The sequence below is a fragment of the Cyprinus carpio genome, chromosome A1, assembly GCF_018340385.1.
Source record: "Cyprinus carpio isolate SPL01 chromosome A1, ASM1834038v1, whole genome shotgun sequence".
In the NCBI taxonomy this organism is placed as follows: Eukaryota; Metazoa; Chordata; class Actinopteri; order Cypriniformes; family Cyprinidae; genus Cyprinus; species Cyprinus carpio.
Window position 1 is genome coordinate 34,937,872 of NC_056572.1, and position 27,555 is coordinate 34,965,426.

At 37.8% G+C, this 27,555-nt stretch overlaps 1 protein-coding gene across 1 annotated transcript; it reads left to right on the plus strand.

Moving 5' to 3' along the window:
• The first annotated feature begins 36 nt into the window (after window positions 1-36).
• LOC109099878 (adhesion G protein-coupled receptor E3-like) lies at window positions 37-25,735 on the plus strand. Its single transcript, XM_042766851.1, is given in 14 exon segments — window positions 37-64; window positions 383-723; window positions 17,945-18,016; window positions 18,132-18,318; window positions 18,454-18,518; window positions 18,520-18,574; window positions 18,652-18,833; window positions 18,933-19,097; window positions 19,172-19,378; window positions 19,456-19,688; window positions 20,305-20,371; window positions 20,462-20,553; window positions 20,644-20,806; window positions 25,417-25,735. Coding segments are annotated over 14 exon segments (1,917 nt in total). The 3' UTR covers window positions 25,477-25,735.
• Window positions 25,736-27,555: the final 1,820 nt, after the last annotated feature.

Consider the following 27,555-nt stretch of genomic DNA (forward strand, 5'->3'; position numbering starts at 1 on the left):
ACGGGCAAAGGCGGGGCCCTCTCCAAGGTGGGGCCCATGGGCTGCAGCCCACTCAAGCCCAGTGGTAAGTCCGGCCCAGGGTGTATCGATGAGCTATAAAGTAGTTTGATTAAAAAAGAAATCATTGAATAAAATTGACGATACTCACGTTTCGGTTCTTCACGTGTTTATCCAATCTGATAGTAGGCGCTGTCTCGAAAAACGAGGGGTCTGAGAATGCGGGACTCTGGGTGCGGGACTGTAGATGCAGCAGGCTCCGAGTCTGCAGCTTCATACTAGGCTACTCTTATTTTTAGGAACAATATTTTAAAAGCAGCAGGTTCTGTTAAAAATAATTTTATTGTATTTAATTTTTTTCACTTTTCAAATGTTTTCTTAATAGATTCTTATTCTGCTGACCCCTGTTACAACTACACTGTGCTTGCTAATCCATGGAGAGCCACCAGTTATACATATTCCTCCAACTGTGACACCTCAGTCAGCTGGAGAGGCTGGTATCGTCTCTTCATTAACGGTGTGAGCGCTCACATCCCAGACACGTGTGTTGCATATAGTCGCTGTGGTACTGGTATCACACTGTGGATTCGTGGTGGACACCCAACAGTTGAGGATGGAGTTGTCACTCGAGATGTCTGCGGTCACTGGAACAAGTACTGCTGCTATTTTGGGTCTTACCCCATTAAAGTCAAAGCCTGTCCAGGAAATTATTATGTCTATGAGCTGGTTAGTCCAACTCGCTGCTATTCCGCATACTGTGCAGGTGATTATATTTACATGAGCTCGTTCTACACATTCATGATATTTGTATCTCTGTTCATTAATCACTATTCATCTAAACTTTCAGATGTTAGCAGCATTAACACCAGCTCTACAGCCGTCACAGCAGCGACCATCTCCACTGGTAATGTAACACACTGTGTCTCTGTTGACTTACTTTCTGACCTGTAACAGTTCAGCAGGAGTTTATGCTGATATCAGGAACAGACATGTTCACCTGATTCTATTACCCCAAAAAAGGCTGAATGAGCTTCAGATGCATATAGTCATTAAGTAACAACACTGTAAAACCTGACAAGTCACAGTAACTCAAACCGTTTGAGTAAACAGATTGCCTTTACTTAAACCATGTAAGTTTTAAAACTTTGCAATTATGTAATCAAGTGATTAATTAAGTGCTGATTGAGCTTTAGTGATGAACAGCTGCTGTTAACAAACAGCATCACCAGCTCCACTTATTAATAACCAGACTGACTTTTATTTCTGTCAGACGTCTACAGAAGATCTTATTGAGAATTAACTAAGGTTTAGATGTTGATTTATTGTTTCATTTGAAGTAACCATGTTAGAGATCAGTGTTTGCTTTAGTTGGGCTCTTGACCCTTGATTTCTTTCTTAGAATATTTTTTTTGGGCGTTGTAACCATGTCTTTTTGAAACATGTTTGTTAAAACTCAAAAAACCCAGAGAAAATATGATCAGGTATTCGTTGTTATACAGCATATTGGTGATGATAATCATCAATTATGGAGCTGTTCAGAGTTCAAAATCTTACTAAATAGGTGTTCTATAGTTAGTTCAGTTGATTACAATGAAAGCCATTCAAAAAGTCAGTGGTTTTTTCATAATCAGTTAATATAAAGGACTTTCCAAACAGTTTGGTCTTCTATGGTGTCATTTAGTCACACACAGACATCAATAATCAGAATATGAACCTCAACAATGGTTATGAAAAAAAATGGTCACCATTGTTGAGGTTCATATGCTGATTATTGATGTCTGTGTGTGACCTATTTCATCAGAGATTAGACTCCAAACAGTTCAATAATCAATGATTATCATCACCAATATACAGTATAACAATCAACACCTAGATACAGGTTAAATAAAAGTAAAAAAAAAATGCTAACCTGAATGCACTGTAAGTTGCTTTGGATAATAGCAGATTCTAAGAGTGTGAGTGTGTGTATAACACCTGATGATATTTTCTCTGGGCATTTGAGTTACAACAAATGGTTACAACAGCCAAAGAAAAAACGAAGACAGAAATCAAGGGTCAAGAACCCAACTAAAGCAAACACTGATCTCTAACATGGTTACTTTAAATGAAAACATAAATCAACATCTAAACCTTAGTTAATTCTCAATCAGATCTTCTGTAGACGTCTGAGAGAAATAAAGTGAGTCTGGTTATTAATAAGTGGAGCTGGTGATGCTGTTTGTGGGGTTGTTTAATCAGATCTTGAGAGATTTAATGTATTTTATTTCAGTTGATTTTATCTAAGGCTGTGTCTGAAGTCAGTTGTAGTTCTTGTGTTTCTCTTTTCTTCAGTAATTCTGTTTACTAATTTTGTTAAATTAATCACTTAATTATTTAATTGCAATGTATGTCTTCTTCCAGTGAACTCAACTGAATTAAGTTCAGAGTACTCACAACTATTAGTTTTAAAACTTAAATGGTTTAAGGCAATCGGTTTCCTCAAACGGTTTGAGTTAACATAACTTGTCAGGTTTTAGTGAGGCTGTGTCTGAAGTTAGTTGTAGTTCCTTTCTCTGTTTTCTTCAGTTATTCTGTTTGTTAACAGCAGGTGTTCATCACTAATGCTCAATTATCACTCAATTAATCACTTAATTACTTAATTGCAATGTATATCTTCTTTCAGTGACACTCAACTGAATTAAGTTCAGAGTACTCATAACTGTTAATTTTTAAAACTTAAATGGTTTAAGGCAATCGGTTTCCTCAAACTGTTTGAGTTAACATAACTTGTCAGGTTTTTAAGGATATCTGTTTACTCAAACGGTTTGAGTTGTTACTTGTCGGGTTTTACAGTGAAAGACACTGTTGTTTTCTGAAGTAGATTAATACTTTTATTTTGATACATTGATCCAGACCCTTTCATTATTTGTGACTGCAGACTGCAAAAAATAGCATGAAATGTACAGTAAGCTGAATGATAGTGATATCTGATTCACAAACAAATCATTTGATTTCAGTATTTCGATTAGTTCTGAATACATTTGATAAATCACAAATCTAAATCATGCATGAAATAAATATTTTTCCTTTCACATGATCATATCTGTGTGCATGTCTATGAGTTAGTTAGTTATAGCTAACAATTATTCATTGTGCTGTCAGGTAATTATATTTTCATGTGTCATTTGTATTTTCTTTAATATTGAGCTTTTTTCCAACTGCTACTAACATCATCAGCACTGTTACAACAGTCAGAGCAGAGACGAGCACAGCTGGTAATGTAGTCTGATGTTTCCTCTGTTGAGTGTTTGTGGATCTGTAGAACTGAACAGCTGTGTGAGTGTTTGTGTCTAAATAGAGACGAGGGGTAAAACAGTGTGAAACGTTCAGTTGTAGATCATTGCAGGCAATTATTATTATTATTATTATTATTATTTTGCTGCATTTTAACTGTCTGTGTACAAGCTATATTAAGATAAATATGGTTATTAATCACTATTCATCCAAACTTTAAGCTGTTAGCAGCATTAACACCAGCTCTACAGCCGTCACGCAGCGATCATCTCCACTGGTAATATAACACAGTGTTTTCTAAAGACCATGTGAGGAGGTCAAGTTGTGAAAGTTAAGGTAGATAAGATATTACAGGAATAACTTATTTTTCAGAACACAAAAAAATTACTATGTACTGTAATGTGTCAAAAACATCATACAGCTCAGATAGTCATGTGTCACATGTCATTTGAAAGGTCTCACGGAGTAGAAGACAACAAGCCTAATTGTTTTGGGCTTTGACTAAACCTGAGCGAGTTTTTGTAAGTTAAGCCCTGCAAGACCAATATGTAAATAATATACTGATGTGGCATTCACGTGGCGTTTTTCACTCATAACTTCATGAAACATGGAAAATGGCACATCCTTATTTAAAGCAGATTCTCACGATTAAAAAGAGACCAAAGTCACCATAATCCGTCTGTTAGATCTAAAGATATTCGTCGTTGTGTTACAACACACAAAAAAAACGCACATTTGCACCATGAGTTAAAAAAAAAAAAAAAAAATTTGCTTAGACTTGCCGTTTTTGCTGGTAACTTCAAGAAACGTTTACATTTACATTTACATTTACATTTACATTTAATCATTTAGCAGACGCTTTTATCTAAAGCGACTTACAAATGAGAACAGTAGAAACAATCAGATCAACGAGAACAACAACGGTATACAAGTGCTATGACAAGTCTCAGTTAGTCTAGTACAGAACACGTAGCCAGGTTTTTTTTTTTTTTTTTTTTTTTGGGTAATATGATAGAAAAGAAAAAAGGTAAGTACTAGTATTAGTTGGTTAAGTACAGGCGAAAAAGATGAGTCTTTAGATGTTTTTTGAAAATGAGTAAAGACTCAGCTGTTCGAATTGAGATCAGGAGGTCATTCCACCAGCTGGGAGCAGTCCAGGAAAAAGTCCGTAAGAGTGATTTTGAACCTCTTTGGGATGGCAACACAAGGCGTCGTTCACTTGCAGAGCGCAAACTTCTGGAGGGTGCATAAGATTGAACTAGTGAGTTTAGGTAAGTTGGCGCCGTGCCAGTGGTCGTTTTGTAGGCAAGCATCAGTACCTTGAATTTGATGCGAGCGGCTACTGGTAGCCAGTGTAACCTGATGAGGAGAGGAGTAACATGGGCTGTTTTCGGCTCATTGAAGACAACCCTCGCTGCTGCATTCTGGATCAGTTGTAGAGGCTTGATAGTACATGCAGGAAGGCCCGCCAGGAGAGCATTGCGATAGTCCAGTCTGGAGAGAACAAGAGCTTGGACAAGAAGTTGGGTGGATTGCTCTGACAGGAAGGGTCTAATCATCCTAATGTTGAATAAGGCAAATCTACAGGACCGGGTCTGTTGTAGCAATATGGTCTGTGAAGCTTAACTGATGATCCATCACAACTCCTAGGTTTCTGGCTGTCCTGGAAGGAGTTATGGTTGACGAACCCAGCTGTATAGAGAAGTTGTGATGAAACGATGGTTTAGCTGGAACCACCAGCAGTTCAGTCTTAGTAAGGTTGAGCTGAAGGTGATGGTCATTCATCCAGCTAGAAATGTCACTCAGACAGGCTGAAATGCGAGCAACTACCGTCGGGTCATCTGGTTGGAATGAGAAGTAGAGTTGAGTGTCATCAGCGTAGCAGTGATAGGAAAAGCCATGCTTCTGAATGACAGATCCTAATGACGTCATGTAGATGGAGAAGAGAAGCGGTCCAAGTACTGAGCCTTGAGGAACCCCAGTAGCAAGTTGTTGTGACTTAGAAACTTCACCCCTCCAAGACACCATGAAGGATCTATCAGACAGGTAGGAGTTAAGCCACTGGAGTGCGGTTCCAGAGATGCCCATCTTTCTGAGGGTGGATAGGAGGATCTGGTGATTAACAGTGTCAAAAGCAGCAGACAGGTCCAGCAAAATGAGTACTGAGGATTTTGAAGCTGCTCTTGCCAGTCGCAGGGCTTCAGTAACCGAGAGCAGGGCAGTCTCAGTTGAGTGGCCACTTTTGAAGCCAGATTGTTTGCTGTCCAGGAGGTTGTTCTGTACAAGAAACATAGAGAGCTGGTTGAACACAGCTCGTTCGAGTGTCTTTGCAATGAATGGAAGAAGGGATACCGGTCTGTAGTTTTCTAGAAGTGCTAGATTTAGAGAGGGTTTCTTCAGCAGTGGGCTTACCCGAGCCTGCTTAAATGCTGAGGGAAATGTTCCAGAGTGTCTTATTTGTGAAGAAAACTGCAAAGTCATCAACTGTAAGAGTCGATTGAGGAGGAGGTGGAGGCGGATTAAGAAGAGAAGAGAAGGTTTTGAAGAGTGTCCGAGCGTCACAACAGTTGTTAATCTTGTCGTGGTAATATGATGTTTTTAGCAGTGAAGACGTTTGCAGAGAAGGAAGAGAGGCTGATACACACTGAGGTCGGTAGAGTTTCTTGATTTAAGCCATTTCCTCTCTGCAGCCCTGAGTTTAGAGCGATGTTCACGGAGTACATCGGACAGCCAGGGGGCAGATGGGGTGGTGCGTGCTGGTCTAGATGACAGTGGGCAAAAGTTGTCCAAGCAAAAGGTCAGAGTGGAACAAAAAGTGTCCTTAGCACTGTTCGTGTCCAGAGCTGAAAACTGCGAGAGTGAAGGAAGTGAGGATGCAACCACAGAGGATAGGCGAGATGGAGAGAGTGAGCGTAGGGTGACCCGCGTTGGAGCGTGTGCCGCTTCAGGAGTAAGTGCTAGATTAGCAGTAATGAGGAAGTGGTCTGAGGTGTGCAGTGGAGTAACTAAAGTGTTGTCCACTGAGCAACAGCGCGTGTAGATGAGGTCCAGTTGGTTGCCCGATTTGTGAGTCGCTGTAGTAGAGACTCGCTTGAGATCAAATGAGGCGAGCAGAGTGTTGAAAGTCAGCAGCCTGGGGTTTATCTAGATGGATGTTGAAGTCACCAAGCAGTACCAGAGGAGTACCATCTTCAGGATAGTTTGATAGCAGCACGTCCAACTCCTCCAAGAAGTTTTCCCAGTTGACCTGGGGGACGATAAATGACCACAAAGTGGATTTTAACAGGGTGGGTTACAGTAACAGCATGTGATTCAAATGAACCGTGACCTGTAGGTGGTGGAAGATCAAATTTCCAATCTTTCGATATAAGGAGACCAGTACCTCCACCCCTCCCAGTCGTACGAGGGGTGTGGGAACAAGTGAAATGAGTGGAGAGGGCTGCGGGAGTGGCAGTGTCCTCAGGTTTTGATCCAGGTCTCAGTCAGTGCCATGAGGCTTAGACCAGAATGAGTAGCAATAGAAGAAATGAAGTCTGCTTTGTTAACAGCGGACTGGCAGTTCCAGAGACCAACTGGAATAGAGAGCGTTGGAGTAGAGGTCAGAGGGACAGGGCCTTAGATTTGTCAGGCAGGCCTTCCTTTGACGTACATAGCGTGCTCTCCAAGTGTTAGTAGTGATAGTAGAGATCTGAAAGCACATAGTGACTACAAGTGACCAAAATAAGTATTTGAGGACGAGCTGTACACAAATTGAAGGGGAGAAAAGCAATACTCAAGCGCCCTGTCGGTGTCCTTGCTCGGTGGAGTCGCGCAGGTAAAGTCGATGGTCTTTACACTCGTCGGTCTTTACACGAGGAGGCTTCACACGAGGGCTGCCGCGGTGACACCTACCACTTATGTATTTGCCTGATTACCTGTGATTGAAGTCAGCTAGTCACGCCTCACTATTTAGCAGACCGAAACTGTCCAGTCCCGGGATAGGCAAACGCAAAAACCAAACGCCACAATTCACACGTATTTACCAGGGTAAGACACACAGTAATTAAAGCAAAGTTTCCCTAGCAACGATGATCACGCAGTAGTCTAATGTGAAAACGAGGCAAAAACACTTACAAAACTGCTGTCCTTCTCTGTCGCTCGACTGTTCTTATTTCTGACAAGCGCGACAAGGCGCTTACAAAACAGCTCTATAAGTAGTTTTTTACCGGCTTACTGGCTATTGTCACGCCTCCCTATTTAGCAGACCGAAACTGTCCAGTCCCGCGATAGGCAAATACGCAAAACCAAACGCCACAATTCACACGTGTGTACCAGGGTAAGACACACAGTAATTAAAGCAAAGTTTCCCTAGCAACGATGATCACGCAGTAGTCTAATGAGAAAACGAGGCAAAAACACTTACAAACTGCTGTCCTTCTCTGTCGCTCGACTGTTTCTTCTGTCCAGATCAGATTTAATCACCGCGAGAGCTTTCCAATATGCGCGCCACTGAGTGGCGTTTGTACTTCCCGGTCAGAGAGCACCTGTCCATCAAAAGCTCACTATCCAATCAGAGTAGATCACTGTTAAGCCTGCCCCCACGAGAGGTTTGTGTCAAAACACCAAAAGAAAAACTTCGAAACGTAAGCGAAATCTGTCGCAATGCATTCAGAATCCACGATTAGCGAAAATGAATCTTCGAAAAACATTAACAAAGAATGAAGCATATTTGAAGAGCCTGTTAAATTTGTGTGACTGAGTTCATTTTTTCATTTTCATTGTGTTTTTCTTCTTTTGTAATGGCATATTTTTGATAGTTTCTGAAAAAGTTACGTTCAGTTTTATAAAGTTTAGTTCATTTTTAAAGAAGCAAATGTAATTCCACACAAGAACAAACAACGAACAGCTGTATTTTTATTAACTAACAAAGTTTAATAAATACTGTATCAAATGTATTGCTCATTAATTTTAATGTTAGTTAATACATCAATGTCAGCAAATGAAACCTTATTGTAGTGTTAACCTAGAAAACTACGTTTATCCTGATAGAGAAAAATAAATATTTGACAAAACCACTAAATTATCAAATATAAAAATTAGTCAGAAGAGTTTAGTAACCTTATTTTAAGTGACATTAACCAATTAAGCAAACACACACAGCTTTATCCACTAAAACATTTATTTAGCTTTCAGTTTCAGTCGCCAATTCAAGTTTTAAAAAAAAATAGATAGATATATAGATAGATAGATAAACCACTCATTCATTCATTCATTCATTCATTCATTCTGTAGTAGCAGTCCATAGAACAGAATCCAGCAAACTCTTGTCTGAATAGAAAGCTGTGAAGACCCCCCCCTTTCCATGGCTACAGTATCTACAGCCATCACACCCTGCTGAGCTCCAACTCCACTCTGTGTGTCCTCCTCCTCACATCTGGACTGACGGGACTTCCAGTCAATGATACCTACACAAGAGAAAAAAACAAATGTTGAGAGATTCAAAACAAAAAAGTAACCAATAAGTAGAATAAAATATAAAATAAAAAAAGACTGCAAGTGTTGTCACTAGTGGAAGCGCAAGAGTCTGAGAGTGCAAGTCTGCAGCCAGACCCTTCTTCATTATATTATAATACAACTGTACTGCTGACTCTTCACTGAGTACCTAAAGTACATATACTTCCTGTGCATGGTTTCTAAAAGAATGGAATCACAAAAAAGTTGACTGGCACTCATCTATACCACAGGTTATACTAATATTTGGTTCATGTGCATGTACAACTCCAGCATGTTGGATTAACTTCAAAAGAGTGAATGTCCTTCGAGTGCACTTTGTTTGGTGGTTGGTTAGGTTGATGAATGTATATTTAATAAAGGAGGATAATTATTAGTAGTGTTACTGGCAGTGCTTGTCTCCATCTTCTAATGTTAAGAATGTGCCTCTTAAGGAAAGTCTTAAGAGGTCTTTCTCAGGTGTGTTGGATATGCAATGTTGAAAGCAGAATATACACAGAAGGCTGTTATGAAGGCTTCATCAAGGCTGGTGCACTGACACACGTCTATTCCATCTTCTGTCATCACACTGAACCCTCCTCCTATGATTGCCATTTTTCAGTCAGTATCCATCAGCTGTATGGTAGGAAAGGGTGTAGCAGGGTCCCCCTTCATAAAAACTAAATACATAATAATAATAATAATAATAATAATAATAATAATAATAATAATAATAAAGAGAGAACAAAATGAAAACACTTTTCATATTCATCAGATTCTGTTCCATCCTCTTTGGCTTATACAGTGTAGCTACATTCAGTGCAGAACTGCAAAAACTATTAGAAGCTAATGTATAAGGCTAATGTATCACAATATACGATGCATTTCATGTTCTTGTATACACTGATAAATCTTACATTATTTTCTAAAACTATTGTTTTAATTTTTTTAACAGATGGGCTAAAAGGGTACAGAAGAATAAAACATTACATGAAAAGATTTGAAACAAGATATTTTACAGTTGATTATTTATTTTACTATACTCACTTCAGCCAAGTAGGGCTCGCTGCAGCCTGCGGTGGACATCCAACCCCGCCCACATCCAAGTGTGACGTCAGAAGTCACGCCCATCCCGACACAACCCCGCCCACGTCCAAGTGTGACATAAACGAAAGCCACGCCCATATCAAATACGTCTCCTCATGTGATTTCCCCATCCCCGTACCTGGAAACCCGGAAGTATGTTTGAAACAATTTATGGAAGTTAATGGGATTTAAATAAAATAATATTGTCCTTCGTTTTACTAATACACGTTTTCTTATTTTTGTAAAGGATGTCTAGGCTAAATTGGCACAACTTAAATCTAATATATATTTAATATGTCTAATATACGGAGCTGATTTTGTCATCATAACAGCTCCTAAAACGCTTATATTGATTAAAGTAGGCTTATTGTCAATTAAAACTTTTAAACCTTACCTTGTTCATTTATGTAATGAGATAAATTCACATTTATTAAAAAACACGATTTTGACCTACCCAAGGCAAAATTGAAATGTATCAAATTTAAAGGGGACAATTAGATTTTGGTATTGTAAAAGTATGCAAATTTATTGTAAAAGTTGGTATTGTATAATTGTCATTTAATTTTCTAAAGATTTATTTCACTTATCATAAAGTGTTAACATTTGAATGATAGAATCAACAGTTCCCCATATGCAGTAGGCTACACATACTTAGGCTGAATAAAGATTGCATTGATAGATTATATAAGTAACATGACATTGACCTTCAGGCCTTGTTCATCACAACTTGATATGAAACATGTCCAGGTCCTCCACATACTTAAAGATGAATGAAAAAGGCATCCATTGTTTCATTGGGTATTTTTATATTTATTATTTTATAAAAATAATTACATGTACAATTTTACAAAAAAAATAAAAATAATAATAATAATATACACCACCAGTTTTTGAACAGTAAGATTTTTATTCTTTTTTAAAGTCTCTTCTGCTCACCAAGCCAGATTTTTGATCCAAAACACAGCAAAAACAGTAATGTGAAATATTTTTATAATTTAAAAGAACTGCTTTCTATTTGAATGTATTTTAAAATGCAGTTTATTCCTGTGATCAAAGCTGAATTGTCTGCATCATTACTCCAGTCTTCAGTGTATTAACATAATAATAATAAAATGTTTTTTTAGAATCAAATCAGCATATTAGAATGAAGGATCATGTGACTGGAGTAAGTCACCTTTGAAATCACAGGAAAAAATTTAATTTTAATAGAAATATAGAAAATTGTTATTTTAAATAGCAAAATATATTACAAAAGCAAAATATTATACAAATATTTTAAAATTGGACTGTTTTTGCTGTACTTCGGATTAAATAAATGCAGGCTTGATGAGCAGAAGATATTTCTTTAAAAACATTAAAAAATGTCACTGTTCAAAAACTTTTGACTGGTTGTGTTTAACAAAAGGTATGCTCCAAATATTATAAAGTCTGAGCAGCTGAATGAACAGCTGAATGATCAGATAAACAGTTCTTGACATGCAGTACCACACACATACATACATAGACTACACAGAGAGATTCCTTGCTTTAATATATCCTTCCGATTCTCCCTCCAGGTAGTCTTTGATGGCATTCTGTTGATTTTTTACTGTCCATCTGGAGAAAGGCAGGCCCTGTCACCTCCCCACAGAATAACCCACGATGACTCTGTACCACGCTGGACCAATGTCCCTTACAAACTTCCACTTTATGTCCTCTGGCGCTCCTGTTAAAAATAGAGAATACATACGTGTTTGGGGGAATATGTGTCCACTAAAAATTATTTACCTCATCATTCTACATATACATATTTATGATTTTAAACCACAAAAATCAAATCAATATCTAAAGAAATGCTCTCACCGTACCGTCCATGCACCACTGCATGGCTTATGTGGTCCTTCAAGTGAATTGTAACAAGTAATTTTTCTTTACTGGTGAAACTGCAGCAGGGACCCCTTAACCCGGGAGAACTGCTCTGCATCAGGCTTGGACTGAAAATGTGTAGAATGCTGTAAAACATGACAAACAAACATTAGGTGATCTTTTCGTTAACATAGAAGAATACAAAGATAATTTGTGACATACACAGAGTATATCCAGCAAGACATAATGAAATGATGCGGTTTTGCCCAACCAAGTTACTGTGCATGGGTACTGGTGATCAGAGTATATCAGTATATCAAGAGGTTATATGTATGTGAGTGTTTTTTTTGTGTGTGTGTGTGTGTGTGTGTGTGTGTGTGTGTGTGTGTGTGTGGTGGTGTGTGTGTTGTGTGTGTGTGTGTGTGTTTGGGGGGGGGGACAGGTAAGTACATATGTGTGAGAGGGATGAAGTGTGTGTGTCTGAGTGGGAAAGATGAGTGTTAGTGTGGTGGGGGGGGAAGGGTATAAAAAAAAATTGCACGTTGATTCATAATTGATTTTATGTTGTAAGACTTGTGCCTTCTATCTATCTATCTACACATGTATGTATGTATATATGTATGTATTTGTGTGTGTGTGTACGCATGCATGCCACGAATACATACTACATATATACATACATGTGTGGATAGATAGACCCCCCCACATAAAAAAACACTCATCTCACCCCCCACCCCCAAACACACACACACACACACATATATAAGTATATTTGTTGCTAGCAATAACGTGCCTGTGTGAAGTTGAAATTAAAAATACTTTTGGTTATGCACATGCACACAAATGACGCACACGTTCTTAAAGTTGTCAACGTTTGGTAAAGACCAAAGATATTTTTGTTTACTTACCGACACGGCAATCAACAGCTTCTTTTTTAGCGGTTGGCAAACAATACAAATTATCTTCTTATTGATGCTTCTTCCTGTTTCAAAATGATTGAGAATGTGACGTATTTTTGACATGGGCGTAGTCTGTGACGTCACACTTGGATGTGGGCTGGGTTGGATGTCCACCGCAGGCTGCAGCGAGACGCTCCTCACTCCAGCAGGTGTCCTTAAGTATGGGTGTTTTTTGAGTACATCCTCCACAGACATTCCTTCTGTGCTTTCTCAGCGTCTCCAGGAGAATGTTCGTACCGTGTGGTCTTTGACAGTCCAGGTGTCTGGATGTGTTTTCTGATACTCACTTTGTAGCACATTCACATGGGCCTCAGCAGACACTGAATCCTCCCCAACACAAGTTTCCTTCATCAGAACAACAGAAACAGATCATGCTTAGACCGTGACAGATATGCGAAACATCTAAATACTTATTGAAAAAGGTGCTTTAGATATAAAAAATAATAAAAACATTGAACTGCATAAACATTAAGATGATGGTCAGACAGTGAAAAAGTGGAGTATATACAAAAAAAAGATTTAAATATCTGTAGTACAGTATCTTCCTTACATTGACCTGCACTAAGTGAAAATGTAAAACTGATTAACAGTGCAAAAATAAATGATGCATATGGCAGTGTGCTTACATATGATAACCTGCAAGTGGTGCACGTTCTGCTTTAAATTTCCGGTTTAGGGATGTGTCAGGTGTGCTTAAAAGACAAATTTGACTGATTTTCATTTTCCAGCAAATAAAGATTACAATATATTGTTACTACAATATCGTGTGTGATTATGTTGATAGAGATAAACCAATGGATTAAAAACAATGTAACTTACGGGATTTTCCTTTTATATTTCTCTGGAAAGGGTTCTTCACAATCAGTGTGTTGGCAACTTGAATATACTCTGCATTAGTTGGATACCTAGCAGAAAGATTAGAACAAACTCTAAATTAGAGGTTTTTTTTTGTTGTTTTTGTTTTTTGTCTAATCGTCTTCATAGATTGTGAACTGATCTTAGTTCAGTTGTAATAGCAGAGGTGGTAATAATTATTATACTTACAGGATGTATTCTGTACTGTATTGCACAAAACGGACGCCGATACAAACTATCAGCTCTGAGAGCTTCGATGCAGATGCGGTCATCGTTTTGTCTCACTGTACATACAGTATGTCTGTCAACAACAATAAACCAATTACTATAGATAGCTGGATGTTATGAAGAGGAGGAATTATTATGGTATTGTAACAAACTTATCTTAATAGACATATTTGTGGTATATAAAGTATAGATAAACATATGATAAAAAACAACAATTACACCACGTCTTATCGCCGCCACCTTCTCTTGTCTGAAGGAAATTACGTAAATGTATATTTACCGCTGATTGGCCAACACAGTAAAACTCCTTTCACCAATGACAAACCTTTTGGCACACCCCTACCTTTCGGCACACCCATTGCTCCAGGCTGCAGTTACCCCTGTCTCAGATTTCCAGGAACAGGACTCGGTACTCCTGTGCTATCTCTTCATACACTGAGAGGGTGGGGCCCACTTTGAAACAGGGACATTAATTGGTTTCACTACAGGTGAATGACAAAGTCAGATGAAAGCGATATCCAAAATGTTTACTGTTGAGGGTTCTCCAGGACCAGGTTTGGGCCACTGGCCCGAAGCAATTGCCTACCTCTGCCTAAAGATCAGGCTGACACAAAGAATTTCATCAAACTTCTAATCTTTATTGGTTATCTGTAAATATTGAAATCAAATGTCCTTTAAATGCAAATTTTGTAGCACACTAAAATAAGCTAAAGGGATAAAATTCATGTTAAAAGCCTCTAAACTTTCATTTGAATGTTTTGATAAAGCTTAATAAATAAATGACTTCAGAAGTTAATAATTATTTCATTGTTTTCTTAATAGATCCTCATTCTGCTGACCCCTGCTACAACTACAGTGTTCTGGACAATCCATGGAGAGCCACTAATAGACAAACTAATGACCACAGGGGGGGGGGGGGGGGGTGTGGGGACACCTCACCTCACCTGGAGGAGGCTGGTATCGTCTCTTTCCTTTATGGCTTGAATGTTAAAAAATCTCAGACGCTTGTGTTATGAAGTATCGCTGTGGCACTGATATCCCACTGTGGATTCGTGGTGGACACCCAAGAATTGAGGATGGAGTCGTCACTCGAGGTGTCTGTGGTAACTGGAACAATTACTGCTGTTTTTACGGGTCTTACCCCATGCTTTTTTAAATTAAAATCATGTCATGTAAATTATTATTTATTTTGTGTTTGTTATGGTTAGTGTATGCAATTCAGCATACTGTGCAGGTGATTATATTTACATGAGCCATTTGTACAAACATTCATCGTTTTGTGTTTCTGCTTAATCACCATTCATCCAAACTTGCAGATGTTAGCAGCATTAACACCAGCTCTACAGCCGTCATACCAGCGCTCTCTTAACTGGTAATGTAACACACTGTGTCTCTATTGACTTACTTTCTGTCCTGATGAATGTGATGATCTGTTCCACTAGATGTGATTGTGCTTGTGTCAGTAAGTTGACAGTAGTTGTCAGTAGTTTTTAGTAGTTTGGTAGTAGTTTAAGGAACTATCAAGACATACCAAAATGTGATTTTTATTATTTAAAAAAAATCTTGACTTCAGCTGTTGCTCTTCTGTGAGTGCATGTGATCATCAGCTGCCGGTGACATGAACAGTCGAGTGCATCTGACTCCATGGGCTGAAAATACTTATATGTTTACTCTCTTCAGTGCCTGATTAAAAAACATTCAAAATTGATTTGATATTCCCCTTACTGCATAAATACAATCATGAATGTATTTTCAATTAACAAAGCTATAAGATTGTGAAATTAAATATTTCTACCACACTAAGCTAGAATTATTTTTAGAAACCGTATTATTGACAGCAACATGTTTTTTTTTTTCTTTTTTTTAAATGTTTTCAATACAGATTATCTCTCTGCTGACCCCTGTTACAACTACACTGTGCTGGACGATTCATGGAGAGCCATCACTTATACATTTTCCCTCCTACTGTGACATCAACGTCATTCTGGAGCGGCTGGTATCGTCTCTTTATTAACGGTGTGAGCGCTCACATCGCAGACAGTGTGTTGCTCCATTAATTATAGCTGTGGGACTAATATCACACTGGGGATTCGTGTGTGGACCACCCAAACAGTTGAGGATGGAGTTGTCACTCGAGATGTCTGCGGTAACGCTGGCAGTAATTGCTGTTATAACGGGTCTTACCCCATTAAAGTCAAAGCATTTCCAGGAATTATTATGTCTCTATGAGCTGGTTACGTCCAGCTAGTCCATGCCCATTCAGCATACTGTGCAGGTGATTATATTTAACATGAGCTCTTTCTACACATTTCATGATAGTTGGTGTCTCTTTTCATTAATCACTATTCATCTAAACTTTCAGATGTTAGCAGCATTAACACCATCTCTACAGCCGTCACAGCAGCGACCATCTCCACTGGTAATAACAACACACTGTGTCTCTGTTGACTTATTTTCTGACCTGTAACAGTTCAGCAGGAGTTATATGCTGATATCAGGAACAGACAGGTTTCACCTGATTCTATTACCCCAAAAAAGGCTGAAGTAGCTTCAGATGCATATAGCTCATTTAAGTAACAAAGGACACGGTTGTTTTCTGAAGTAGATCAATACTTTTATTTTGATACAGTGTTCCAGACCTTTCATTATTGTCACTGCAGACTGCAAAAATAGCATGAAATGTTTCAGTAAGCTGAAATTGATAGTGATATCTGATTCACAAACAAATCATTTGATTTCAGTATTTCGATTATTTTTCTGAATACATTTGATAAATCACAAATCTAAATCAGGCATTGAAACAAATATTTTTCCTTTCAGTTGATCCTATCTGGTGTGCATGTCTGTGAGTTAGTTAGTTATAGCTCACCATTATTCATTGTGCTGTCAGGTAATTATATTTTCATGTGTCATTTGTATTTTATTTAATATTAAGCTTTTTTCCAGCTGTTACTAACATCATCGGCACTGTAGTCTGATGTTTCCTCTGTTGAGTGTGTTTTGAGTGTTTGTGGATCTGTAGAATTAAACAGATGTGGTGAGTGTTTGTGTCTAAATAGAGACGAGGGGTAAAACAGTGTGAAACGTTCAGTTGTAGATCATTGCAGGCAATTATTATTATTATTTTTATTTTTTTTTGCTGCATTTTGACTGTCTGTGTACAAGCTATATTAAGATAAATATGCTTATTAATCACCAATCATACAAACTTAAAGTTTTTCAGTTATAACAAACATGTTTCAGAAACACATGGCTACAAACAACCAGAGAAAAACATAAACTAAAAACAGAAGTCAACGGGTCAAGAGCCCCAACTAAAGCAAACCTGATCTCATACATGGTTACTTCAAATGAAACAATAAATCAACATCTAAACCTTAGTTAATTCTCTATCAGATCTTCTTGTAGACGTCTGACAGAAATAAAGTCAGTCTGGTTATTAATAAGTGGAGCTGGTGATGCTGTTGTGGGGTTGTTTAATCAGATTCTTGAGAGATTTAATGGATTTTATTTCAGTTGATTTCATCTAAGGCTGTGTCTCTGAAGTCAGTGTAGTTCTTGTTTCTCTTTCTTCAGTAATTCTGTTTGTTAACAGCAGCTGTTCATCACTAATTCACAATTATCACTCATTAATCACTTAATTACTAACTGCAATGTATATCTTCTTTCAGTGAACTCAACTGAATTAAGTTCAGAGTACTCATAACTGTTAGTTTTAAAACTTAAATGGTTTAAGGCAATCGGTTTCCTCAAACGGTTTGAGTTAAGTAACTTGTCGGGTTTTACAGTGATTAGTGAAATGAGCACAAATTCAACAGTCTGATCATAGTCATAGGCTGTCTAATATCATTAAAGTTTGACGTTTGAAATTAACTTAAAATGTATTTCATGTAGAGTTTTTTCTCATTCTAGGTCTGAATATCACACTTCCGGAAGATTGTAAGGTAAGTTGAGATGAGTGTTCTGAACTCATACAGACATAACTTGAAACAACAACACAATAATGGCAGAGTACACTGTTTAGTGTTTTTGTCAGTGTTTTTTGTTTGCCCTCATACATATATATCCATATATATATATATATATATATATAGATATCTATATATTATATATATATACAATATATATATATATATATATATATATACACAAAGCATTTATTTTACTTTGAGAACAAATTTAAAATAAATTAAAAAAAAAATTGTATTTGTAAAGCTTATTTGTGATTTCAGGCCACAGGAAAATGTGTAGAAAATCTTCTTGGCCTGATAGAGAACTCAACAGTTCAAGTGCTTGCTTTGAATGTAAGAGAAAAAGGACAAAAACCATCATGTCACATATAGATGATTCTGTAGCGATACTTTCATTCTTTTGTTCAAATTTTGCAAATAATCCTATTTATATGATCACTAAAAATAGGATGTGACAACATTTTTGGATGTGGTCCTCAACGCTACAGAGAAGTTTTTAGACTCATCGTCAGCTGACCCAAAAAAACTTGTGTCACATGGAAACCGTCTGTTAAAAGCCAGCGAGAAACTCGTGTCCATGCTGGTGAAACAGACAAACACAAGTGAATATGTCAATTTTACTCTTGACACTGTGGGTAAGTGAAAACCAAACTATGAATAGACTGACTTAATGTGCTCAAGTCTATAAGAGCTGTGAAATAACTTTTGACATTTTTACACAACCTTATTGTTAATACGGTTTCATTCACATGACTGTATTTTTTAATCAGAGGGACAAGTCTTCATGGTTGGACCAAAGGTCACCTTAGATAAAATCCCTCGACTCGACACGACCAGATTCTTCTGTGGACATCGATCTCATTGGGATCGCCAAGAACAACAATGAAACAAGTACATTAAATGTCTTGATGTGATATTAATTTTGTCATATTCAGTGTATGAGAAAACCTTCTGTTTCTGTCACACAGAATCAGCTGCTGTGGCTTTCATGAGCTACAACACGATGGAGAATCTACTGAAGCCAGACTTCTTCAACACATCCAATGACACGATTAAAACCATGATGTCCACTGTGATCTCAGCTACTCTTCCCAAAACCACCAACACTAAACTAACTAAACCAGTCAACTTCACCCTCAGACACATCAGAGTGAGAGACTGAAATGTGCTTTTGTTTTATCAGAGCACTGATGAACATCTGAAAACATCTAATATTCAGTGTTCTGATACTTTCTTCTTGTTTTTGCAGGAGTTTGATCCCAGCGGTTCTCTGTTCTGTGTGTACTGGAATATCAGCGAGTGGATTGTAGATGGTTGTTCTGTTTTAAAGACCACCAGCAGCTATACTGTGTGTTCCTGTCATCATCTGTCCACATTCGCTCTCATCATGCAAACCAGCCGCCGTGAGTCAGAGGTACAGAACATTTCTAGTGAACACTGAAGAACAGCACAGATTTGGCACTCAGGTTCTCTCACATGTTTTCTCAGAGCGACTCACTGCTGGAGCTGTTGAATTTGGTGTGTGTGATCGTGGGGCTGGCGTTCTTCAGTTTGGCCCTGTTGACCTTTGCCCTTTGTCAGTGGAGTCCTGGAGTGAATAATGTGGCTCGAATCAACATCTGCATCAGTCTTCTGTTGGCTCACCTTCTGTTTCTGCTCACACAGCGGTTCCTGAGCCTCATACGGCCTCTGCAGGTGAGAATGATGAAGGAGCCCTACAGCTCAGCACAGCCTCACTGAGAATCATCATAACTGTCTCTCATGGTCTCTAGGTGTTGTGTGCTGTGATCTCAGGCCTTCTGCACTTCCTCTTTCTCTCCGGCTTTGTGTGGATGTTCATTGAAGCTGTGCTGCTCTTCATCTGTGTGAAGAACCTATCACAGATCAGCTCCAAAAAGAGGGAGGTGCTTAGCAGTGGATTCCTGTGTGTGATTGGATATCTGGTTGCTCTGGTTGTGGTGTGTGTGTCTGTCGGTCTGGTTCCTGAAGGCTACGGCAGCGAAGAGTGAGTTGCTTTTTTAAAAATGGATTTGATTACATGATATAAAGACAGTAGGTGTGATCAACTTTAGCTGCGGCTGGATGTAACTGATCAGCGAGACTTGCCACTTGTAGTCAGAGGAACTGTAAACAGAGACGTGAAGTCGGACACATTCTGCTTCCCGTAGTGATGCTCATGTTGTGTTTGTGTTCTTTGTCACAGATGAAGTAGATTAGATGCAATGTTGGTCAAATACACAGATTTTAGACATTTTTACATGGTAAAATAAATGCTTTTCATTCAGTACTGTATTTATACACATCTCAAGTCACAAAATTTCTAACTGGCATGCATTAATTAATTGCTTCATATCAGACACAGATCGGTCTGTGCAGTGCCACATGAAGTCAAACACACTTTTTAGTTTATGACTGACCGCTGGGATATTTTGGAACAACACTGCTCTCTGATAAATACATTTTATACAGTTTCAAATCACCCAGAAGATTATAATACATTTGCAGTTTATTACACTTTTTTTTTTTTTTTTTTCCCCAGTAGTAACCACCACCAATTCGCACCTGAAATAGTATTTTGGATACATTTATTCAGTTATTATATTGTGTTTTCTTCTGAACAGTTGCTGGATTAAAAAAGAAAAAGGTTTTATCTGGAGTTTTCTGGGTCCTGTTTGTGTCATACTTGCCGTAAGTTCTAGTTACAGACATTTTTCACTTGGCCTGTTGAAACCAAAATACTAAAGTGATCCTAGAGTTAAGCTTCTTCTTTTTCTGCAGTTAAACATAATTTTCTTCATAAGGATTGTCATCACTCTGAACTCAACCCTCAAAAATCTCAACGCTGAAGTTTCACAGATGAAACAAACCAAGTAATATGCATTGTTTGTAGTTCTTCCACTCTTAACAAAACAATGTAGTTAATAAAAACACATTAACTCTCTTTCTCTGTTTCTCTGCAGGATTATGGCGTTTAAAACACTGGCTCAGTTTGTGGTTCTTGGTTGCTCCTGGATTCTGGTTTTCTTCTCTAATGGCAGTAAGGTGCTGGAGATCCTCTTCCTGGTCTTGAACTCCCAGCAGGGAACCTTCATCTTCCTGATCTATTGTGTCCTCAATAATGAGGTCAGAAATTTACTCAATTTACATCTGAAATCTGGATATTAATCAGAGGTGTAAAGTCCAGGGATCAGAAAGTAAAAGTTAACAATGTGTTAATGTTTACTATGTAACACAACTGAAATTGCTTAAAATCAAATTACTTTGAATTATTAAAAGGGTCAAGAGCCCAACTGAAGCAAACACTGATCTCCATGATGGTGGCATAATTTTAACCAATAAAACATCAGCATCCGATCCTCTGTAAGGCTCAATAACAGCAGGTGTTCATCACTAATGCACAATCATCATTCAATTAGTCACTTAATTATCTCATTAACTCTTTGAGGACTTGAGATTTGACTTAAGACTAGTTTGTGACTTGGAAGGAATGACTTGGTTCCTCCTCTGGTGAAATCAGCTGCTGAGTTCATGGGTGGAATAAACATATGGCAGGACTTTTACTTTCTGACCCCTGGACTTTACACCTCTGATATTAAATAATATTCCAGCTGTTTTTATGGAGGTCCTGTTCTTATTTTGGCACTTCCCTCCCGAGCTCAACAGCGCTCCTCGTTATTCCAATGTAAATCAGTGGTGAAAAATGGAAATGCAGTGCTCTGTTTTCCTCTCCTGAATTCTCGAGAAGGGTATAACTGCAGCCTGGGGATCTCCAAATGGGGGCGGGAACTCCAAAACGGGGTGGGAGCTCCAAAATAGGGCGTGGCTTCCTCCCATTGACAGACGGGCCCATGACACGCAAGCGCAATTTTCCCCCCCAATCAACTTAAGTGCAAACGCCGCCCCATAACTGATTCTAAAGATTTTATTGTTTGTGTCAATTAAAGTGTTGTTTCCTACACTATGCGATATGAGATCATTTTATAACTCCCCAACTGGACCTCGCCGGACAATGGCACCTTTTTAGTTACACCCAGCGTCACTACCCCTTTCTACCCTGCAAATTTCGAGCCCCAGGATGCCCCCGTTGCTGAGAAAAAAGCGTTAGAGCTGCGCTACTTGTTATATCTACTTGGAGAATTCTTTTTAGGTATTAATGGAGGTAGGGGATGTGCAAATTTGGGGGTGTGTTAAAAAATTGGGCAGAACCTCCAAAATGGGGCGGAGTCTCTTTGCGCAAAGACTTTCACCATTGGCTCTGACTTCAGCCAATTGTTATTGACTTATATTTCAAAATAAAACTTTATAAATTAAACATTGTTTCTAGTTCATTTTATTTTCATAAAATAAAATATGCTATATAAATAAATATTCTCTGTGAGAGCAACCCCAAAGCTTGTGGCCAGTGATGTTCGGACTGGAGTTTGAACCTCTGCTTTATGATATAAACGTGAATCACCCACGAGGTCTCCCGTGAGCCGTCCCAGCGCAGCTCTGACGCTTTTTTCTCAGCAACGGGGGCATCCTGGGGCTCGAAATTTGCAGGGTAGAAAGGGGTAGTGACGCTGGGTGTAACTAAAAGGTGCCATTGTCCGGCGAGGTCCAGTTGGGGAGTTATGGAATGATCTCATATCGCATAGTGTAGGAAACAACACTTTAATTGACACAAATAATAAAATCTTTAGAATCAGTTATGGGGCGGCGTTTGCACTTAAGTTGATTGGGGGGGAAAATTGTGCTTGCGTGTCATGGGCCCGTCTGTCAATGGGAGGAAGCCACGCCCTATTTTGGAGCTCCCACCCCGTTTTGGAGTTCCCGCCCCCATTTGGAGATCTCCAGGCTGCAGTTATACCCTTTTCAAATTTTCGAGAAGCACCCGGCTGCAGCCTGCAGATCGAGGCAGGGCTGCATCTGGGGCGGGGCTGCACGTGTCACCCCGCCCCATACCTACTCTGATTGGTTCGATAGTCTTTCATAGACATACATGAAAGGAAATGTGTGTGTAGTTGGTGTAGGATGGAGTATGTTGTTTAAAAAGCTAAAAAGGATGAGCAGTTATACAAAGCCTTCATTATAATGCACAGAAGAACAAATAAAACATTAGCCTGTAACTCGCCATGTCCCTGAAATGATTGTTTTGCTAAATTAAACTGATCTTTAGGCTAACAGATGAACAACCAACTACATTTAATAAATGAATTGGGTTTATTATCCACAGTGGGAGGATCAGGAGAAGAATGAATTCTGAATTAAATAATTTTTGTAAATTTGATTTTCATATCATCAGAGTATGAGAAAGTATTGTTTTAATTTATATAGCATGACAAGACAATTGTTGTTACGTATAATTATCTGCAATATGCTAATGTGTCTGCTGTGTGGCATTTCAATTTTTATGAAACTTTAATTTTCTTTACTACATTGCAAAGCATCGACTTTTCCTCCCCTTAATTTCAGGAAAATATGCTGCTCCTCATTATTTTTAAGTGAAGAAATCGAGAAACTTTTATTTCTACTGGCCAGTGATGATTCTGAAATCAGCATCAAGTATGGTTTTCCGGCCTTGACCCTTACGCACAGAGATTGTTCCAGATTCTCTGAATCTTTGGATGATATTATGCACTGTAGATGATGATAACTTCAAGCTATTTGCAATTTTTCTCTGAGAAACTCCTTTCTGATATTGCTCCACTATTTTTCGCCGCAGCATTGGGGGAATTGGTGATCCTCTGCCCATCTGGACTTCTGAGAGACACTGCCACTCTGAGAGGTTCTTTTTTATACCCAATCATGTTGCCAATTGACCTAATAAGTTGCAAATTGGTCCTCCAGCTGTTCCTTATATGTACATTTAACTCTTCCGGCCTCTTATTGCTACCTGTCCCAACTTTTTTAGAATGTGTAGCTCTCATGAAATCCAAAATGAGCCAATATTTGGCATGACATTTCAAAATGTCTCACTTTCAACATTTGAAATGTTATCTATATTCTATTGTGAATAAAATATAGGTTTATGAGATTTGTAAATTATTCCATTCCTTTTATACTCACAATTTGTACAGTGTCCCAACTTTTTTGGAATCGGGTTTGTAAGTTTAACATGGCATAATGCATTAAAACGGTGTTTTTAAAAGACTAAACTCAGTAAACACATTATTAATAAAGTATTATATTCACAGACAAGCAGATGAGTCCAGAATAAGAATGCAATGCGTTTAATCACACGTTAAGCGTTTTCCTCCCATAGAAAACCATTAGACTAAAAGAAAAATGCTTAATGTGGCGTAATGCATTAAAACGTGTTTTAAAAAGCTGACCTAACTCAGAAAACATTTTTAATAAAGCATTCTATTTACAGACAAGCAGGTTATGGGAGGAAAATGCTTAACGCCTAATTAATCGCGTTGCGTTCATTTTTTTTGTTGGTTTATGTTTGTTTGTGTGTGTATTTATTTATTTATTATTTGTTTGTTTAGTTTGTTTGGTCTTTTTAAAACACTGTTTTAATGCATAAGTCCACATACTTTCACGTTAAATGCTTTTGAATGTCCCAATGATTAATTTGTGAATTTGACTGGTTCAGATTAAACTTGCAGTAAACATCTCTTGATTCAATTATAACTAACTAAGTTAGCAACTTTGTTGGTTGCAATGCAATTTCCCATTGCCAGCCAACTAAGTTGCTAACAGGTTAGCAACTATGGTTTTGGGAAATGCACCCCAGAGTAGGTATGGGGCGGGGCTGCATGTGCAACCTCGCCCCAGGTGCAGCCCCGCCTCGATCTGCAGGCTGCAGCCGGGTGTACTTGGCCAAAAGTGTTCTGTCATTTTCATGTAAAACTTAGGCTACTAGGCAAGGCAAGGCAAGGCAAGGCAAGTTTATTTATATAGCACATTTCGTACACAATGGTAATTCAAAGTGCTTTACATAAAAGAAGGTATTAAATATCGAAAATAATAACAAAAATAAAACAAGCAATTTTAAAAACATAAAAACAGGCAATTTTAAAACATTGGAAATGATTTAAAAATTGACGTATTTAAAATGAATTTAAGACAGTTTAAAAAAAATAGAAAATGATTTTACATAGAATATAGTGAATATGTAAAATACAGTGTGCAATCTCGCGGTGCAATCAATTCGGACATCGCACATTGCTCATTCAACAAATGCACAGCTAAACAGATGAGTTAGTCATATAACCTACGATACGATCCAGAATCTGTCCCAGCAAGATTTATAGTAAGGAGCCGCTATACTGCTTACTAAAATGTTATCATCCTGCTCCATAGGAAATCCATGGTCCCACTTTATATTAGGTGGCCTTAACTACTATGTTCTTACATTATAAACTAAGTACAACACACTTATTGTGTTTTGCTGCTATTGAGGTGGGATACAGGTGAGGTTAGGGACAGGTTACAGATGTAATTACATGCAGGTATTTGTTAATTTAAAAACATATGAGCACAATAAGTGCATTGTATCAAATGATTCATTTAAATGTAAGTATATTAAGGCCACCTAATATAAAGCAGGACCAAAACCATTTCAGTGTCTCCAGAGACAGTATATGAAAGGAAAGTAAAACATTTGCTTCTGAAAGTGCAAATCTAGTCTCTAAAGCCTCTTTTCTCCTCTGTTTATTATAAACAAACTCATTCTGGTTCATGAGTTCAGAGGTTAAACTGATCTCATGAAGTTACTCAGCTCCTCTCGTCTCGTTCTCCTTCAGGTCAGGCAGCAGTACAGGAACTTCTTCAGATGTCTTTGCTGTGGACGCAAACAACAATGAGGACTACAGCATCAGGTTCAGGAAATGAGCGAAGGTCCATTGTCATACAGTAAAATACCACTACGACAGAATCAATGCCTTTACATGTTACATGACAGTCTCTGCTTTTATTTGTAAATGAGCAATTTTACAAGTCTTATTTTATAGCCATCATTCATTTAGATGTAAATATTAACTTTCTTTAACTGTCGGTTTCTTTTTTCTTGTTGGATATTTTAGACCCATGTGTGATTTATTGTACTTCAGACCCCTCAAGTGATCTATGTTTCCTTTAGTTGATTCTATTATTGTGCAAGAATATTTAGTGTGAAGATGGTGATGGAGTAATTGTGTTATTGATGTTAATCAGTAAATAATCTGTGAATGTTTCCTTTGAATTCAGGTTTATCATAATAAATATATATATATATATATATATATATATATATATATATATATATATATATATATATATATATATATATATATATATAAATAATATATATGAATTTGGTAGACTTTATTTAAAAGCAATTAGATGACTTCTTAACAGGTTAGCAACTATGGTTTTGGGAAGATAAAGATAACACCGAGGAGAAAATGAGTAAAGTGACAACGCCATAAAAGTGATTCTATTATTATTTATACATTAAATGAGTCTCAGCTATACATTTTACTACTTTTTTTTTTTTTTAAGTAATTACTCTGATGTAGATCTATAAAATTATCAATATTTAATGTTTTGGTGAAGGGACTGCTATTATTGTTTTAGAACACTGTACTTGAAATAAGATAAAGAATGTAATGGTTTTTCAGTTTAAAGTGTTTCATTTAGTGCAATTGTAAATGTAACATTCATTCTTGTTTTCTGTTAAGCAATCTGTTTAATATCCTTTATTAAAAAAAAAACAATATTTGGTAACTTAACACAGTATCACACAACCCCAAGTTCAGCTACTGCCCTTATGCAAAAGATTTAGAAGAAAAAAAGTTCAGTGTTATGGAAGGAGAAAAACTAGATGTGTCCCATGTACTGTTTAATATTAACAATGTGAAGCAACACAAATTCAATTTCACAGAGACAAGTCGAAACAATTCATAACAATTAATAAAACAGAAAAATATCCTCATGTCATTTTGTCCATGGAATTAACCGACATCAGTAAAATTCCCTCTTTCCCTCTGATTCACGTACTTAGATGAGGGATGGTCCAAGCAGGGATCACTTTGAGCCACCACCATATTGTGAATGACTTTTCCTGACATGACTAAACGTTTCTATCAGACCGTATTATTAGAAAACCTACAGGATGCTTTCACAGAAAGACTTTCCTGAAGTATCCAAAGTTAGTCAGACTGCTGAAAAGAAACCATATCACTGTATCTCCACACATCACAACCTCGTCTACTGTCCAGCTTTGGAACAAATCAACACTGTAAACTTAGATGTGTGTAGTGCACAACGAAACACTGGCCCAGAGGCCACAGCTTAGACTTTCCTGCTGGGACTAAACCCAAAGGAAACATGGGTTCATGTACATGACACAGACAAATAAACCAGTCCAGTCCAGCTATGTTTTGGTTCAGAGAGTCTCTCAATGGCAGAGGTGGGAAGTCCAGGGGCCAAAGAGTAAAAGTCCTGCCATATTTTTGCTCCACCAATGAACTCAGCAGCTGATTTCACCAGAGGAGGAACCAAGTCATTCCTTCCAAGTCATAAATGAGTCTCAAGTTAAATCCCAAGTCCTCAAAGAGTTAAAGTTAATGAGATAATTAAGTGACTAATTAAATGATGATTGTGCATTAGTGATGGACACCTGCTGTTAACAATCAACATCACTGAAGAAAAGAGAAACACAAGAACTACAACTGACTTTGAGCACAGCCTTGGATGAAATCAATTGGAAGGAAAAAAAAAAACAAAAAAAAAACTTTGCCTCCATAATTGTAGTTTTTATTTGATTCAGTTGGGCTCTTGAGCCTTTTAGCAGTTTTGATAACTTTGTTTCTAAGCAATTGCATTACTGTTTCACAGCAAACATTTGTGTAATGCTGAATCAAATCTCGAACTAGTAGGTAACTTACGCTTTTGATGACTGT